Genomic DNA, 17,328 nt, shown 5'->3' on the forward strand with positions numbered 1-17,328 from the left:
ATACACCTGAGTAAACCAAATACCTACCACAATATAGAACATTACGCTAGGAAAGGGAAGGAGGCTTACTTTTAACTGTAATCCTTTTAGCACCTTCTGAATTTTATGTTATGTGATTGTGTTCTCTATATTTAAATAAATAAAATATTTAAATATTTTAATAATGATGGTTTACAGAAGCTAAATTGGGTGAGAAAGAAAGTGAAAAAGGAGGGAATGATAGAGACCAAGGAAGTAGCGGGGTCAATGGAATGAAGAACTCATTTGAGGTCAGACTGTAGCAGTGGGGATTCCAGAGCAAGCAAGTTTGGAGAAAGGAATGTCTTGTTAGACAGTGGGATATATGAAACTGAAAATTCAGAAGTAGTCATAAGATTCAGAGTGTGATTGTAGGAATAGTACAGGATAGTAGTCCCTTCCAAACAACATGCTAGGAACAACACATTGTATTTTACCCTTGTGGTATTTATCACAACTCCATTTCAGCAACATTTGATTCATGTAACTATGCTTAATATCTAGCTCCCTTATTAGACTATAAGCTCCAAGAGGACAGAGGTCTTATCTGTCTCCTTTAATCCTAGATTTCCAGTGCTTAGTACATAACAAGACACTTGAACAGGCATTAGATACTTAACTACTTAATAATGAATTCTTTATTCAACTGCTCTATTACAGTATGTTGCCTAACTTTTTAATGGTACATAGTTATAAATTAATCAACTTACACTTTGCAAATAAAGCAGTAGAGTTGGACTAGGGTTGAAGACAACCCACTAATCACGTTTAAACGGGAGTCTGATCATACCACTCCTCTGTTCAAAAACCTGCAATGACTGCCCATCTCACTGAGAATAAGAGCCAGTCTTGGCTGTGGTCTACAAGGCCCTATAAGGCCTTCTGTTCTTCTTACTCTCTCTCCGCTCTAAACACACTAACCTTCTAACTGTCCCTCTGAAACTCTGGGCAACTTGCCACCTGTGCTCCCCCCTATAGGGAATGCACTCCTCCCAAATATGTCCTGGCATTCTCCCTCACCGCTTTCAAGTCTTTTTGCTCAAATGCCATCTTCTCAGTGAGACCTACTTGGATCCCTCTGTTTAAAACCGCAAACTGCATCCCTCTTCTCTGCTTTATTTTACTCTATAGCTCTAACTTCTCACATATTATGTATGAATGAACAGTTCGGAAACGTGTAGAATACAATACTAGGTATATTGCAGGTTCTACATATAAATTATATTCCCTTTATTTGGCCAGTGGTTTGAGGTCTGAAGGGATAAAGCTTAGGGGTCTTAGGGTATAGGATGTTCTGTTATACCTGATCAAGCTCTTAGAGGTTATTTCAGTGCCAGGCCCTCTTGAGTAGAAATATTAATAGTTAACACGTTCGTGCATGGATTCATTGATTCATGCAAACAAATATTTCTTGGGTCCCTTAATGCACCAGGTCTTGAAGACAGCTATTACAAGCATTTCATTCCAGATAATGTCTTTTCCGTAACCTCCCCCCAGCACACGGCAGCGGAGGGAGGAAGACATATACTCCTGCCAGCAGAGGGCGTGCCCCCGCCCTCGCGGCGGGATCTCGGCCCACGAAGCTTTCAGGCTCCCACGCTCGCTCCCGAGCGCGGCCCCGCCCGCCGCGTCACGTGACGCGGCCGCCGAACCAGAGCGGCCGGTCCCAAACCGAGCTAAATTCGTTGCCAGTGGTCTCTGCGGGTGCCACCACAGGGGCTCATCTGAAGGAGTGGGGAGGCTCGTGGAGCCGATGCTTCCTCTTCCGATTTCAGGTCGGCTCCTGTTCCCTCTCACCTTTCGCCGCTGCCGTCTCCCTGAGTGTTTGCATGAGCTCTCTCGTAAGGAGAGGCCCCGGTGACCATGTAGGGAGGGAAGAGCAAGGAAGCTCCGGGAGTGAGGGACGAGGTCAGCGCTGTGTGCACGCCGGCGCCCACCACATCCACAGTGCGGGCCCGGGGGCCCCTCGGCCCAGGTGGGAAACTCGGGCCTGCAGTAGTGTGGCCTGGCACCGAGCGCCACGAAATCTCGCGCGGTCTCGCGAGAGTCTAAGTTGAAGGAACATGGCGACGTCTAATCTGTTAAAGGTAAGACCCTTGGTCCGGCTTGGACTTCTACTCCGCGAGCGGTGGGTTCAGCTCTTGGGGAATGGCTCGGTTCTGGTTTAGCGGCGAAATGGGGGTGTGTTCAGGGGTTGTCTACCGAAAGAGAAGCCGGGGAGGCAGCCGCCGAGGAGCGGAATGCGGTTCTCCGGCCTTGGGGTCGAGAGGCCCTGGTTGTCCCTCCTGCCGGTTGCCCGGTGTGTGAAAGGCCCGGCCGAGGGCTGACGGCGGACAGTGGTCTCAAAGGGCCAGCGCTGATCCGGGACCCCAGAAGAAAGGTTGTCCCGCGTCCTGACGGATCGGTCAGTTAGTGTCCTTAGGGTCTCAGATTCTTCTGAAGCGCGAGTCTTGAGACGCAGAGACAGAAAATCCCAGAAAATGTTGCTAACAGGTTTTGGCGACCGGACCCCCACCTCAGTTTCTCTTCTGTCTGCGCAGAATTCCATGTCAGACGGCAGCGCCTGCCGCCCCACTCCCTCCCTTAACTGCATACTACACCTTCCCTTCTGTTCTTCCTTTCTTGAGTTCGTATTTTTACCCTTTTTTAACTTAGGAAACTGTTCCTCAACCCCATTACAGCACACAACCAGATGACGGCAGTGGAAGCACTGCTGTTGTTTTAGGGCTTAGGAAAGTTGCCTTATCAAAGAAAACCGTTAAAATTAGTTTTATGTATTTGGGATAGCAAGGGGGATCTAGGCCCAGAGAGGCAGATTCTCTACCATGAGTTACAAAGTTTAGAGGAGAAGGAGGAAGACATGCACTAGTTTCTTCTATGGTATGTTTGTAGTAGGCAATACTTTATACCTTAAAAGTATTACTGAAATGGGGGTAGTGGATGAACTACTTCTCCCTCAAAAACCCTGTCAATTAAGCCTTCAGACAGTGTTGATAGAGAATAGAAAATATGTTAAAACTTAGCTGTAACCTCTTGTCTTCTTTAGACTACTAATACTAACTGTATTAGTCCCTCTAATTTTACTAATTTTAGAGGCAGAATGTCGTCTTTTAGAGAAGGGAATGGCAACCCACTCCAGTGTCCTTGCCTGGAGAATTCCATGGATAGAGGACCCTGGTGGGCTACAGTCCACGGGGTCGCAGAGTGACACGACTGAGCAACTAACACACACATATACCTACCCCCACCCCCCCCCCAACCCGCAACTCCGCGTCTTCTTTTTAAAAGAGGGAGGGACCCAGAACTAGACCGAATTTCTGCTACTTAGGTTTTCTGCTCCATGACTTTGGGCAAGTTTCTAAATCTCTCCGTTACTGAGTTTCCTCATCAATATAATGAAACCATCAATAGCACTTGTTTCATAGGAGCTTTGTGAAGATTGAGTTGGTATATATATAATCTTAAAACAGCGACTGGATCGTAACTGGTATGCAATACACATTAATTACTACAGTTACTACTGATGTTTCTCTAAGAAAACAAGTTCATGGAAGTTGAGTAATTCTTTTATAGCAGTATAGCAAAGTTCTAATATATTAATTCAGAAAAAAACTTCAACTTGCAAAGACTCCTGTTAGGTGTATCCGTGCATTTACATAACCAATAGTGTATGTTATTAATTGAAATGTGTTTAAGAAGTAATTGTGAGTTTTTGACTACTTGATAACGTGGATATAAAGCAAAGTCTTTTTTCCTCCCAGATTTGTGTCTCAGAAAAGAGTGAGTCACTTTATTCTACTCCATACAAAGCCTTACAAAGCATTGTTTGAAGGAGATATAAGTCTGAAGCTCCTTCATTCAATACTCATAAGTCGTTACCTTGTAGAGATTATGAATCTATATGTATAGCACACACCCACCTATAAAATGAAAAAGATACCTGAATGGATAGAAATGGGTGTTTAAGACTTGGGTTAAAAAGATCGTAATTTGAGCATTTCTGTAACTCAAATAACTTTTACAAATAAAAGAAAAGTGATAATGTTTGACAAAACTGGTAAAAGTCACAGTCTCTAGTGAATATGAAAAGATGACAGATACACTGGAAAATTGTCAATAAAATTATTTAGTGAAATTTTGAAAAGGGGGAAAAAGAATTTCTCAATGTTTTATGTAGTATGATTTTAAATACAACTAACAAAATGGATATTATAAGTAGACATTTGATTCTTTTATCTGTATCACCAAAAGTTTCCTTATTCACATTGGTCAGAAAACTTTTTTTCCTTTTTTTCTCTCCTCATTGAAGTGTGTGTGTGGGGGGGGGGGACGGGGCGGGGATTGTCTTATATTTATGCCTTTAGAAGTAGTTAATGAAAAAGTAGGAAGTTTGTCTTGGAGAAATGGCAGGGAGACCCTTACCAGAATTCATAGGGTCATCTGAATTAAAGTCTGGAGGAGGTTGAAGGGAAGGGATGGACTGGGAGTTTGGGATGAGCAGATGCAAACTACTGTATATATAGAAAATAGAACAGATGAACAACAAGGTGCTACTTACTGTATGGCACAGGGAACTATATTTAATATGCTGTGCTAAACCACAGTGGAAAAGAACATTGAAAAGATTGTATGTATGTATAACTGAGTCACTTTGCTGTACAGCAGAAATTAACACAGCATTGTAAGTAAACTGTACTTCAATTAAAATATAAGTAGATCAATCAATAAATTCAGGTCTGGTAATACCTTGATAGTGATAGATCTGGCTAGGGAATGGCCACGTTAGCCTCATTTCCTTTTTTGACAGGTTTAATAGGCTGGTTCACTAGACAGATGCCTTGGACATGGTGCAATTAGATTTCATCAGAGCGCATTTGACAGAATTACCATGTCTTATGGTCAAAATTGAGAAGTGTGGCCTAGAAGAGAATACAGTTAGAATTTGACTATCAGGTAAGCAGGTGTATCTGAAGAATGATGAGTAATGTCATCAACCCTGAAGGGAGGCCTTTAGTGTTCTGCTGAAAAATAATGCCCTCTTCCTGTGTACCAGTAAGAAGTTAAGTTTATTGAATTTGTGGGTGAAGAGTTTGGAGGGATAGCTTATTTGTTATGAAAGATAACATGATTCAGAACTTTGTTATGAAACTTAAAAGTAAGAACCTAATGCAATAGAAACCACCTACTTTTTTCATGTTGGAATTTGATTGTATTAATAATGTATTCACTAAAGCAAGTAGACCTTTGCTGGATTTTAAAACTCTTTTGGATATACAAAGATTTTGTATATTTTATATGTATATGTATACAATATGTGTTGTATATTTTGACATATGCAATTACCAGTTGCTTGTGGGCTTGCCAGGTGGCTCAATGGTAAAGAATCCGCCTGCCAATGCAGAAGACACAAGTGCCTTGCGTTCAACCCCTGCGTTGGGAAGATCCTCTGGAGGAGGAAATGGCAACCCATTCCAGTATACTTTCCTGAACAATCCCATGAATGGAAGAGCCTGGCGGGCTACAGTCCATGGGGTCACAAAGAGTCAGACACTGACTGAAGCGACTGAGCATGCATCATGCATCTTACTCCAGATAGCCATTCAAATGTTTTTTGTTAACCCTGTTCAATTCTTAGCACATTATCTAGCTATTTGAATGCCCTTACTTTCCTTGGTCAGTATCACAGCGTTTTCTAGTTTCCCCTGTGTTCTCCTCTTTCCAGGGCACCTGCTCCATTGCGTCCTTCCGCTTGTTCTTATTCAGGTTTCATTTTCCCACCAGGACTTAGCAGCTGGTCCCCTGTTATTTTGTTTTAGTCTTCTTTATCCTCGACTCTCTTGTGTTTTTCACCAACCTCCCTTCTCTCCTTTCCCAATATAATTATTTCTCAGGGTTTAATCTTCATCATTTCTCTATTTTTGTACCTTCCTCCCTGGGCCCACCCCCCCCCCCCCCGAAGTCAAAACTCCCATGATTTCACTATTTTTATCTCTTAACTCTGATCTGAGAGCTAGACCAAAACACAGTGCTGACTGTATCAGTTTCTTGCTTATATACCTTTGATAGTTCAAATTCTTTGAGATCTTTCTAGTGAGGTCTTCTCCCTAATATCTCTCTCCTCCTCCTTCCCCTCTCTCCACCTTCCTCCCACATGTGCATGCACTTGCAGGTGCATACACATACATTCTTTCCCTCCCTCCTTGCTGCTTACTTTTTGGTTTATTATTGTGCCAGTCTTCAAGACTCTTTATGTTTGCTGTTTCTTGTGTTAGGAATATCTGCCCACCGCCACCCCCCACCCAACAACCTGTTAAAATCCTATTTAAGTCATCAAGACTCAGCCCAGATACCTCCTTTTTTTCTGAGAGCTCTCATTTGGAATTAGTTGTTGCCTACTCTGCATAGCACTGCATCAGTATCTTCGAGCACTTACATGTTGCCTTTTATGTTAGTTACAGGATCTCTTTGCATATCTTAACTCCCTTTCTGGATTGTAAGCACTACTAGTTTAGGGACTTTATAATTTGTTGATGCTTTAACCATTTAGTGTGGTGATTATTCATGGTTCAGTTCAGTTGCTCAGTTGTGTCTGACTCTTTGCAACTCCATGGACTGCAGCATACCAGGCCTCCCTGTCCATCACCAATTTCTGGAGTTTCCTCAAACTCATGTCCATTGAGTCGGTGATGCCATCCAACCATCTCATCCTCTGTTGTCCCCTTCTCCTCCTGCCTTCAATCTTTCCCAGCATCAAGGTCTTTTCAAATGAGTCAGCTCTTTGCATCAGGTGGCCAAAGTATTGGAGTTTCAGCTTCAGCATCAGTCCTTCCAATGAATAGTCAGGACTGATTTCCTTTAGGATGGACTAGTTGGATCTCCTTGCAGTCCAAGGGACTCTGAAGAGTCTTCTCCAACACCATAGTTCAAAAACATCAATTCTTCGGCGCTCAGCTTTCCTTATAGTCCAACTCTCACATACATATACGACTGCTGGAAAAACCAGTCTTGACTAGACAGACCTTTGTTGGCAAAGTAATGTCTCTGTTTTTTAACATGCTGTCTAGGTTGGTCATAACTTTCCTTCCAAGGAATAAGCTTCTTTTTTATTTCATGGCTGTAGTCACCATCTGCAGTGATTTTGGAGCCCAGAAAAATAAAGTTTGCCACTATTTCCACTGTTTCCTCATCTATTTGCCATGAAGTGATGGGACCGGATGCCATGATCTTAGTTTTCTGAATGTTAAGCTCTAAGCCAACTTAATCATGGAAGGTGCTCCATAAATGAGTTACAGTTGACTGAAAAGAGAAGTCCAGTGCAGTATCCATGCATTGTAGATGCTCAGTAAATGAGCGTTGGTTGGTTAAAGGGAGGAATTTCTGACTTTATTTCCTTCTAATTAGATCTGGAGAGAGGGGGAGAGAAGGGAGTAGAAGTGTAAAACCAACCCACAGGACAGTCCAAGCTTACAAGTGAAATGTGAAGCACTACTTTTTTCAGTGGAAACCTTTTTACTCTTTGAGAGGAAAGAAAATGGAAATACAAAAGAGTGGTTCAAAGTGTGTATAGAATTAATTTTTATTAAAATAATTTTATAGACTCATGTGCAAGGTGCCAGGATATAAAGAAAATGGAAAACAGTGTCCATGCTCTTAGGGAATTGACCAGATATTAAAGGTTTTAAGGCAAGAACTTTAGAAGTGTTACCATGTGTTCGATCAGTCTCTCATAGACAGAGGAGATCACTTCTGGTGTGATGATCAAGGAAAGTTTTATTTAGAAAGCATTGGAGCTGGATTTTGAAGAAGGGTAGACTTTTTGTTGGTGATGATTAGGGGAAACTTTGGTAGAACATGCTTGGCAAAGAATATGAGTGTGATACCCAGATTTGAATAATGTCAGTGAATGTGATTAAGATACACAACTGGAATTCTTTTTAATGTCTATTTAAACATAAATGAGAGCCTCATTTAGAACCTCACTTTTCATTGGGTTGATGGAAATTGCCCTTTTGAATGAGCATCTAAGGGGAATGTGATCCTTAGGGCCACGTCCTTCACTCCAGTGGCCTGACCTAGAGACCTGGTTACATTTGACACTCACAGCTGAGGGAGAAAACCAGTTCAAGGGTGCATATATTGGCCATGGGTAGGGGTGGGAGTGGGAATAGAGGACTAAATCATATACTTATTATATGTGATACTTACTATAAAACTGATAAATATAAGTGTGAAAATCTATCATGTTTTGTGAAAATAAGTGAGTGAGCAGTTACCGTAATCTGGAGGTGATATATTACTTAAAGCTACTCACGGGAAATGACAGTTTAAGATAAACTGTGAGAGATCCATCATTTATCAATGGATTAGAAGAGAGGAATTTTACATTGCAATGAGATTTCAAGAGGACACCAGGCATCCAGCTGGTGGACAGAGAAAAATGGAAAAGAGAGACAAAGACAGGTGTTTCTTATTAGGTATTTCGCAAGGGTCCTGGTGAACCTAGTTATATTATAGAAAGTCACGGCTCCTGCCTTGGTGTAGTGTATACAGTAAGTTGGTGCCTAATCAGTTCTGTTCACTTCAGTTCTTGTCTGACTCTTTGCGACCCCGTAGCCTGTAGCACTCCAGGCTTCCTTGTCCATCCCCACCTCTGGGAGTTTGCTCAGACTCATGTCCATTGAGTTAGTGGTGACATTCAAACCATCTCATCCTCTGTCGTCCCCTTCTTCTCCTGTCTTCAGTTTTTCCCAGCATCAGGGTCTTTTCCAATGAATCAGTTCTGTCTCTGCTTTTTAATATGCGTCTAGTTTGGTCATAACTTTTCTTCCAAGGAGCAAGCATCTTTTAATTTCATGGCTGCAGTCACCATCTGCAGTGATTTTGGAGCCCAAGAAGATAAAATCTGTCCCTGTTTCAATCATTTCCCCATCTATTTGCCATGAAGTGATGGGACTGGATGCCATGATCTTAGTTTTCTGAATGTTGAGTTTTAAGCCAGCTTTTTTCACTCTTCTCTTTCACTTTCATCAAGAGGCTCTTTATCTACTCTTCACTTTCTTCCATAAGGGTGGTGTCATCTGCATATCTGAGGTTATTTATATTTCTCCCAGCAATCTTGATTCCAGCTTGTGCTTCATCCAGGCTGGCATTTCTCATGATGTACTCTGCATATAAATTAAATAAGCAGAGCGATGATATACAGCTTTGTTGTGTATTCCTTGTCCAAATTCCGTTCGCAGCTTGGAACCAATCCATTGTTCCCTGTCTGGTTCTAACTTGCTTCTTGACCTGCATACAGATTTCTCAGGAGGTGGGTAAGGTGGTCTGGTATTCCCATCTCTTTAAGAATTTTCCACAGTTTGTGTGTTCTACACAAAGGTTTTGGCGTAGTCAGAGTTCTGACAAAACGTTGTCCACTGGAGAAGGGAATGGCAAACCACTTCAGTACTCTTGCCTTGAAAACCCCATGAACGGTATGAAAAGGCAAAAAGATATAACACTGAAAAATGAACTCCCCAGGTCAATAGGTGCCCAATATGCTACTGGAGAAGAGTGGAGAAATAATTCCAGAAAGAATGAAAGGACAGAGCCAAAGCAAAAGCAATGCCCAGTTGCGGTTGTGACTGGTGCCTAATAGGCTCTGTAAAGAAACAAGTTACAGCTCAGGTTAAAATATAGATCATTATACTTGGAGTACATAAAGGTAATATCAAGGATATTTGATCTGTATAACTGGGCTTGTTCATTCCACAAATACATTAGTATCCCCTCTCTGTTGGAATTTATTTTAAGTGTCAGTAATACAGTAGTGAATATGATAGACAAGGTCCCTAGTTCTTTGGAGCTTATATTTCTAATGTGTAAATACTGACACTAAAGGAATAAGTAACATATTGGGTAGTTTCTATAGTAATGAGGTCTGTGATAAAAACAGTGTAATCAAGAGTGCTCAGAAGATGGTGCCACTATTTTGCTTCCTTATTTACAACAGAAAGTCGTTTTTCCCATAAATATAGCTTTCAGTTACATAATATTGAATTGTCCTTCCCTGCTATTTGATGACATTTCAGCCAGATCCCAGAGCTTTCTGGGTTTTTTTTCCCCAAGTACTGTTTAGGGAATTCCCTGGTGGTCCAGTGGTTAGAACCCTGTGCTTCCACTGGGAGGGGACCCTGGGTTTGACACCTGGTCAGAGAACTAAGATCCCATAAGACGAGTATTGTGACCAAAAAAAAAAGTACTGTTTAGTCTGAATTAAAATTTCATTCTCATGGCCAATCAAAGTAGCTGTTTCACTGCCTTTAGATCTTGGCTCTGGATTTGCAGAAAGGAAAAGGGAAGGGCATTTTCCTTAGGTTGGCTTGAGAAGGCCTCTCTGAGGTGACACTGACCTTGAAACCTGAATGATCTGCTTTCTAGGAAAGGTCTGAGGTGCGGTGGTGAGCTTGGCATATTTGAATAACGCCTTTAAAAGGGTGGTGTGGCTGGAACATAGTGAGAATTGCCAGTATGCAAATATGTACTGTAGTTTTGTGGTTCTTTTGGTTAATGGGGATTGCAAATGTGGTTTCAAATCACATAACTGAGAGCAATAGTGGCTTATAGACGTTATGGGAACTCACACATTCAAATAGCTAGCCTCATAATTTACATAAAAGCCCTAAAATATACAGATTTGTTTCCTTTTGAAAGTTATTAGAATGCCATCATTGGATATAATCCACATTCAATAAACTAGGAACTTGTTTTTTTGCCACACTGCGTGGCATGCAGGATCTTAGTTCCCTGACCTGGGATCGAATCCATTGCCTTTTACAGTGGAAGCAGCGAGTCCTAACCACTGGACCACCAAGGAATTCTAAACTAGGAACTTCACAGAGGGAACAAATAAAAATATTAAACAACTAAGCTCCTTGTATTGTGGTAAAAATGTTACAGGCGTGAAAGAATACGGGTGACAAAAAATAATTGCTATCAGTTGTGTGAATGTTATAATTTCTTGACTTGCTTACAGCTTCTCCTTAACTTTTCTTATATTTTTGTCATCCATGAAGATGTAGCAAGAAGACCTATAGCAATAATAATTACATTCTTTGTTTCCTTCTAAATATGCAACACTTGACATCATTATAAAATACTGTTGTAAAATTGTTTGCACAATTTGGTGGGGGTATGTATGTTTTGTTTTATATGTTGTATAGGAATTTTTGTACATTTTCAGGGCAAACTGATAGGTCAGTGTTTGTATTATTTTATTGGAAAGTAAGTGAGTAATTTAAAAATGACTCTGTTGGGACTTTGCTGGTGATCCAGTGATTAAGACTGTGCTCCCAGTACAGGGGGCTTGAATTCAGTCCCTGGTTAGGGAACTAAATCCCATATGCTGCAGCTAAGACTTCGCATGCCACAACTAAGGAACCTGAACACCACAACAAAGATGGAAGATCCTGTGTGCCGCAACTAAAAACCTGGCATAGCCAACTAAATTTTTTAAAAAATGACTCTTACTTTTAAAACATTTTGCAAACCAGTGGGGTTTTCTGTTTTTCTTGTTTACTGAAGCACTCCTACTTCTTCAGTTCAGTTCAGGCGCTCAGTCGTGTCGAACTCTTTGCGACCCCATGAATCACAGCACGCCAGGCCTCCCTGTCCATCACCAACTCCCGGAGTTTATTCAAACTCATGTCCATCAAGTCGGTAATGCCATCCAGCCATCTCATCCTCTGTCGTCCCCTTCTCCTCCTGCCCCCAATCCCTCCCAGCATCAGGGCCTTTTCAAATGAGTCAACTCTTCGCATGAGGTGGCCAAAGTATTGGAGTTTCAGCTTCAGCATCAGTCCTTCCAATGAACATGCAGGACTGATCTCCTTTAGGATGGACTGGTTGGATCTCCTTGCAGTCCAAGGGACTCTTCAAGAGTCTTCTCCAACCCCACAGTTCAAAAGCATCAATTTTTTGGTGCTCAGCTTTCTTTTTTTTTTTCACTTTTTAATTCTTAATCTTTGATATTTTATTTATTTTTTTTCCATTTATTTTTATTAGTTGGAGGCTAATTACTTTACAATATTGTAGTGGTTTTTGTCATACATTGACATGAATCAGCCATGGATTTACATGTATTCCCCATCCCGATTCTCCCTCCCGCCTCCCTCTCCACCTGATCCCTCTGGGTCTTCCCAGTGCACCAGGCCTGAGCACTTGTCTCATGCATCCAACCTGGGCTGGTGATCTCTTTCACCCTAGATAATATACATGTTTCGATGCTGTTCTCTCGAAACATCCCACCCTCGCCTTCTCCCGGTGCTCAGCTTTCTTCACAGTCCAACTCATATCCATACATGACCACTGGAAAAACCATAGCCTTGACCAGATGGACCTTTGTTGGCAAAGTAATGTCTCTGCTTTTTAATATGCTATCCAGGTTGGTCATAACTTTCCTTCCAAGGAGTAAGCGTCTTTTAATTTCATGACTGCAGTCACCATCTGCACCGATTTTGGAGCCCAAAAAAATAAAGTCTGACACTGTTTCCACTGTCTCCCCATCTATTTCCCATGAGGTGATGGTTCTTAGCATGATACAAATTTTATATTTGTGCATAAGCAGTTACATATCTACTCTTTGTTGAGATTAAATAACATGGTATTGTAGTTAAACTCATTGCTTGAAAAAGCAGTTGTGAATTTCAGTAGGAGGTGTGCAGAGTTTTAAAGCGATGATATATTCTAGACAGATCTATAAAGCATCTTTCATTTCTGACCTGTAACACCTCCACCCACTCCAGGGCATTACAAAAGTTTATTTTTTCTGTAATTTATTTTCTAATGCTTGTTTGTTTGAAACAACCAACAGGGCTATAAATATGAGATTGTGGAACTTCATCGTCAGTCTGTTTTAGAACTGATTATTCTACTAGGCAGTGTTTTTCAGGTAAAGCTGAATGTATTTAGTTTGAGTCTGGACAGCCAACATGCTGTGTTAAGAGATCCTGATTCTGTGTACTGATTAGAGCTGGGAAAGGGAACTGAACCTTTGCTCACCTGTTTTTCTTTTCATCTTTGTTTTAGTGTTTTTATTCTCTGTCTTCTAATTGTTTGTGAGAAACTTTACACTGATTTTTTTCCCCCCTCAGCCCTCAGGGAGAGATCTTAAGTAAAAAGCAGTTCAGTAGTAGATAAGCTTTTATCTTATGTAAAATAAAGAAGGCAGAACACAGGAAAAAAGAATATGAAGAGTTATAACTTCAGTATTTGCTTTTATTGGACAACATCCAGAATGCATTGCCACTTAACAAACCTTCCAACTCAAATGCGTTATTCTCCTGCCATTTCTTCGGTGATGAGTGATCCCACCAGCCATTCATTAAAGTCAGAGACACTGTACTAGAAAGTGAATCACTTGAGAACCTTTCATTTATGTGTCCCAGTGACTAGCATAATTCTTCATGTACAGTAGGCACTCAGATGTTTGTTGAATGAATTAAGTGTAATAATAAATGATAAAGAACCCCAATAAGTTCAAACTCTTTCATTAGTAGTTATCTTTTCCTCCTTAAAATTAGTTGTTTGGGTTTTTAAAAATACAGGTAGCATCAGAATTTGTGTAAAAATTTTTTTTTACCTCTAAAAGAAACCTAAAAGCCTTTTTTTTCTTTTTTTTTTGGCTCCCCATTTATGGGTCAAAAGAAATGTAAAAGTTTTAAAGGGAAGCATAATGTGAAATTTTTCATTTCAGTGGAAAAAAATTAACTTTTTGGAAAATAGTGTCCTACTTCCCCACCAGGTTTAAAGAGAAATACGTCTTTTATGTATTGATGCTTTCACCTTGTGACTTCTAGATAATTGCCACTGAATTTTTATAATCATAGATTTTTTCCCCCTTCAATTTATAAGCCTGATGAGATGAAGCTAAGGGTTGAATCTGGCCCATAGTTTAGAAGTCCCACCAGTCCTCTTCCAGGAAGGATCCAGGGAGTGTTTAAGAATGTGACAGAACTAAACTGCTTGGACTTGACCCCTTGCTCTGCACTTGGTGCTTGTAACCTGAGGGAAGTGATCTAACCCAATCTCAGGTTACAGTGTATAGTTTTCTCACCTCTAAATGTCACCTAACACATAGGGTAGTTGTAAAAATTAAATGAATTAATATTTGTAAGTATTCAGAATCCAACACATGATTAGCAATCAGATATTTAAAGTAAAATGATCACAGTGATGGGAGTGATCTATATTGAAGTTAAATGATAGAGGGTAAAAATGGCTGAACTCATATTTTTTCCCACAGATCTTAGATAGATGGGGAAACAGTGGCTGACTTTATCTTTTTGGGCTCCTTAATCAGTGCAGATGGTGATTGCAGCCGTGAAATTAAAAGGTGCTTACTTCTTGGACGGAAAGTTATGACCAACCTAGACAGCATATTAAAAAGCAGAGACATTACTTTTGTCAACAAGGTCTGTCTAGTCAAGACTATGGTTTTTCCAGTAGTCATGTATGGATGTGAGAGTTGGACTATAAAGAAAGCTGAGTGCAGAAGAATTGATGCTTTTGAACTGTGGTGTTGGAGAAGACTCTTGAGAGTCCCTTGGACTGCAAAGAGATCCAACCAGTCCATCCTAAAGAAAATCAGTCCTGAATATTCATTGGAAGGACTGATGTTGAAGCTGAAACTCCAGTATTTTGACCTGATGGGAAGAACTGACTCATTTGAAAAGACCCTGATTTGGGAAAGATTGAAGGCAGGAAGAGAAGGGGACGACAGAGGATGAGTGGTTAGATGGCATCACTGACTCAATGGACATGAGTTTGGGCAAATTCCGGGAGTTGGTGATGGATAGGGAGGCCTGGCATACTGTGGTTCATGGGGTCGCAACGAGTCAGACACAACTGAGCGACTGAACTGAACTAAATGTTTGAGCTACCCGTGGAAATGTAAAGGAAACTATTTGAAGGTAAAAGGAAATGCTCGTTTGTACCACATTTATCACAAATACAAGATTTATTGGCTTGTATAGCCACATGCCTTATATTCGTTGTTTTATTTATTTGGTTGTGTGAAGTCTTAGTTGTGGCATGCGGGATCTAGATCCCTGAGCAGGGATCAAGCCCGGGCCCCTGCAACTGGGAGTATGGGGTCTTGGCTACTGGACCACCAGGGAAATTTTTTTCATTCCAGTTTCAAGCACCATACTGTTTTTCTAACTCAGTCTAGTGCCCCTGTTCTGATAATTCAACTCTACTACAGTCTCCAACTCACTGATTCTGCCTTATCGTTTAATGTCTTAAGTCTGTGGGTTTATAGTTTTCACCAAATTAGGAAACATTTTGCCCTTTATTTCTTCGAATATTCTCTGTACCCCAAGATTCCGGTTATATGTAGGTGAGGTCATTTGAGGTTGTCTCACAGCTCACTGATACTCTTTTCATTTTTAATTTTATTTATTTATTGAAGTATAGTTGATTTACCGTGTTGCTTTAGTTACAGGTGATTCAGTTACACACACACGCACACACACACACACACACATATATATTCTTTTTCAGATTCTTTTCCCTTATAGGTTACAAAATATTCAGTATAATTTCTTGTACTATAAAGTAGGTCCTTGTTGGTATCTGTTTTATTTATAGTAAGTGTGTATATGTTAATCCCAGATTCCTAATTTATCCTCCCTGATACTTTTTTGAATACATCTTTTGTTTCTGTGATGTTCATGCTTTCTACTATCTTATTGTAAATGTGTTGAGTACATGTATAATAGCTGGTTTAGCATCACTGTCTACTAAAACTGTCATCCACGCCATTTCAGGATCAGGTTCTGTGGTTTGGTTTTTCTCCTGATCATGGGTTTCTATTTCCCTGCTTCTTTGTCTGCTTGATAGTTTTTTTTAAACTTTTTTTTTATATCAGAGTAGGTGGCTCAGTGGTAAAGAATCGCCTGCCAGTGCAGGAGAAACAGGAGATGCATGTTCAGTTCCCGAGTTGGGAAGATCCCCTGGAGGAGGAAATGGCAACCCACTCCAGTATTCTTGCCTGGACAGTTCCATGGACAGAGGAGCCTGGAGGGCTACAGTCCGTCCATAGCCAGTTAACGATGTTGTGACAGTTACAGCAGCAAAGGGACTCAGATATATGTGTACATGTATCCATTCCCCCCCCATACTCCCCTCCCATCCAGGCTGCTACATAACATTGACCTGCTTAATTATTTTTGATTGGATTCCAGACATTGTGAGTTTTATGTTATAGGACCTGGAGTTTTAAAATTTCCTTTGAATATTTTTAGATTTGGCTGTGACATAGTTAAGTTACTTGAAATCAGTTTGATCTTTCTGAAGCTTGCTTTTATTGATGAGTTTTATTAGAGTGGGTCTGAACAACACTGAAGGTAGGGCTACGTTGGTATCATTATAGATGCAATACTTTTCTGAAGACTGTTGGATACCTCACATGTTAAGGAGTGTTTCCACTCTGGCTGATGGAAATGTGACCTATTACTAGGCCTGTGTGGACTCTGGCGATTGTTCTGTTTCTTTCAAACAGTTGTTTCCCCCGACTCCAATAGTTTTCTCACTCACATGTGTAGGTCAATATTTAATAGTCAGAGGCTTGAAGGGACTCCTCTACATATCTCCAGAGCCCCCTGTCTGTTCAGTTCTTTTTTCTCATACTCTGTACCACACATTTTCGTCACTTTGGCCTCCCCAAACTTCTGGACTCTGTCTCCTAATCTTAGTGAAACCGCCAGGCTATTTGGGTTCCCTCTGGTTATGCTCAGTCCTGAAAACTCTACTCATAGGTAGCATGCTTGGGCATTTGTAGGGCTCAGCCCCATTTGTGTACCTTTTTAGGAAATACTGTCCTGTATTGCCCTTTGGCTTTCCAGTCGTTTAGGCAGGAGGGGAAGTCTGGCATCCCAGACTTGTTATTGCATCCTGGTTGGAAACACACGTCTCTGTCTTTCATCATCTTGTTGTCCTTTCTCTTCCCCTTACCTTCCTAGTCTAAGTTTTTTATTCAGTCATTATAATCACTCCCTGAAATACACTTTGACTCCTTAGCTCCTCTCTCGTTTCACTGGGGAAAACCACACCCTGGTTCAATCCGTTTCTTCACCTTTCAGTGCCAGCCTCTATGCAGTTGAATGTTGCAGGAGTAAAAGATCTACACCTGCTACTTGCACTTTAAATTCGTAACCACAAACTATAATAGAGCCCAATCACACTACACTTCCATAGTCATTTATTCTTCCACTTCCCTAGATGTCTATTTCATGTCTTTCCTGTCAGGCCTTTGGCATCTCCCCCATCTTT

General features: G+C 40.9%; 1 protein-coding gene across 2 annotated transcripts in view; it reads left to right on the plus strand.

Annotated features, from left to right (window-relative positions):
- Window positions 1-1,973: 1,973 nt before the first annotated feature.
- The window catches only part of CUL5 (cullin 5), a 129,665-nt gene continuing 114,310 nt past the window's right edge, over window positions 1,974-17,328 (plus strand). The window contains exon 1 of one of the 2 annotated variants that reach the window (XM_043898309.1): window positions 1,974-2,105. In XM_043898309.1, the coding sequence (XP_043754244.1) occupies window positions 2,082-2,105 (24 nt within the window). In that variant the 5' untranslated portion in view covers window positions 1,974-2,081. The remainder of the gene's footprint in view (window positions 2,106-17,328) is intronic. The other variant, XM_043898318.1, reaches the window with a different exon arrangement.

Source organism: Cervus elaphus, chromosome 1 (assembly GCF_910594005.1).
Source record: "Cervus elaphus chromosome 1, mCerEla1.1, whole genome shotgun sequence".
Classification (NCBI taxonomy): Eukaryota; Metazoa; Chordata; class Mammalia; order Artiodactyla; family Cervidae; genus Cervus; species Cervus elaphus.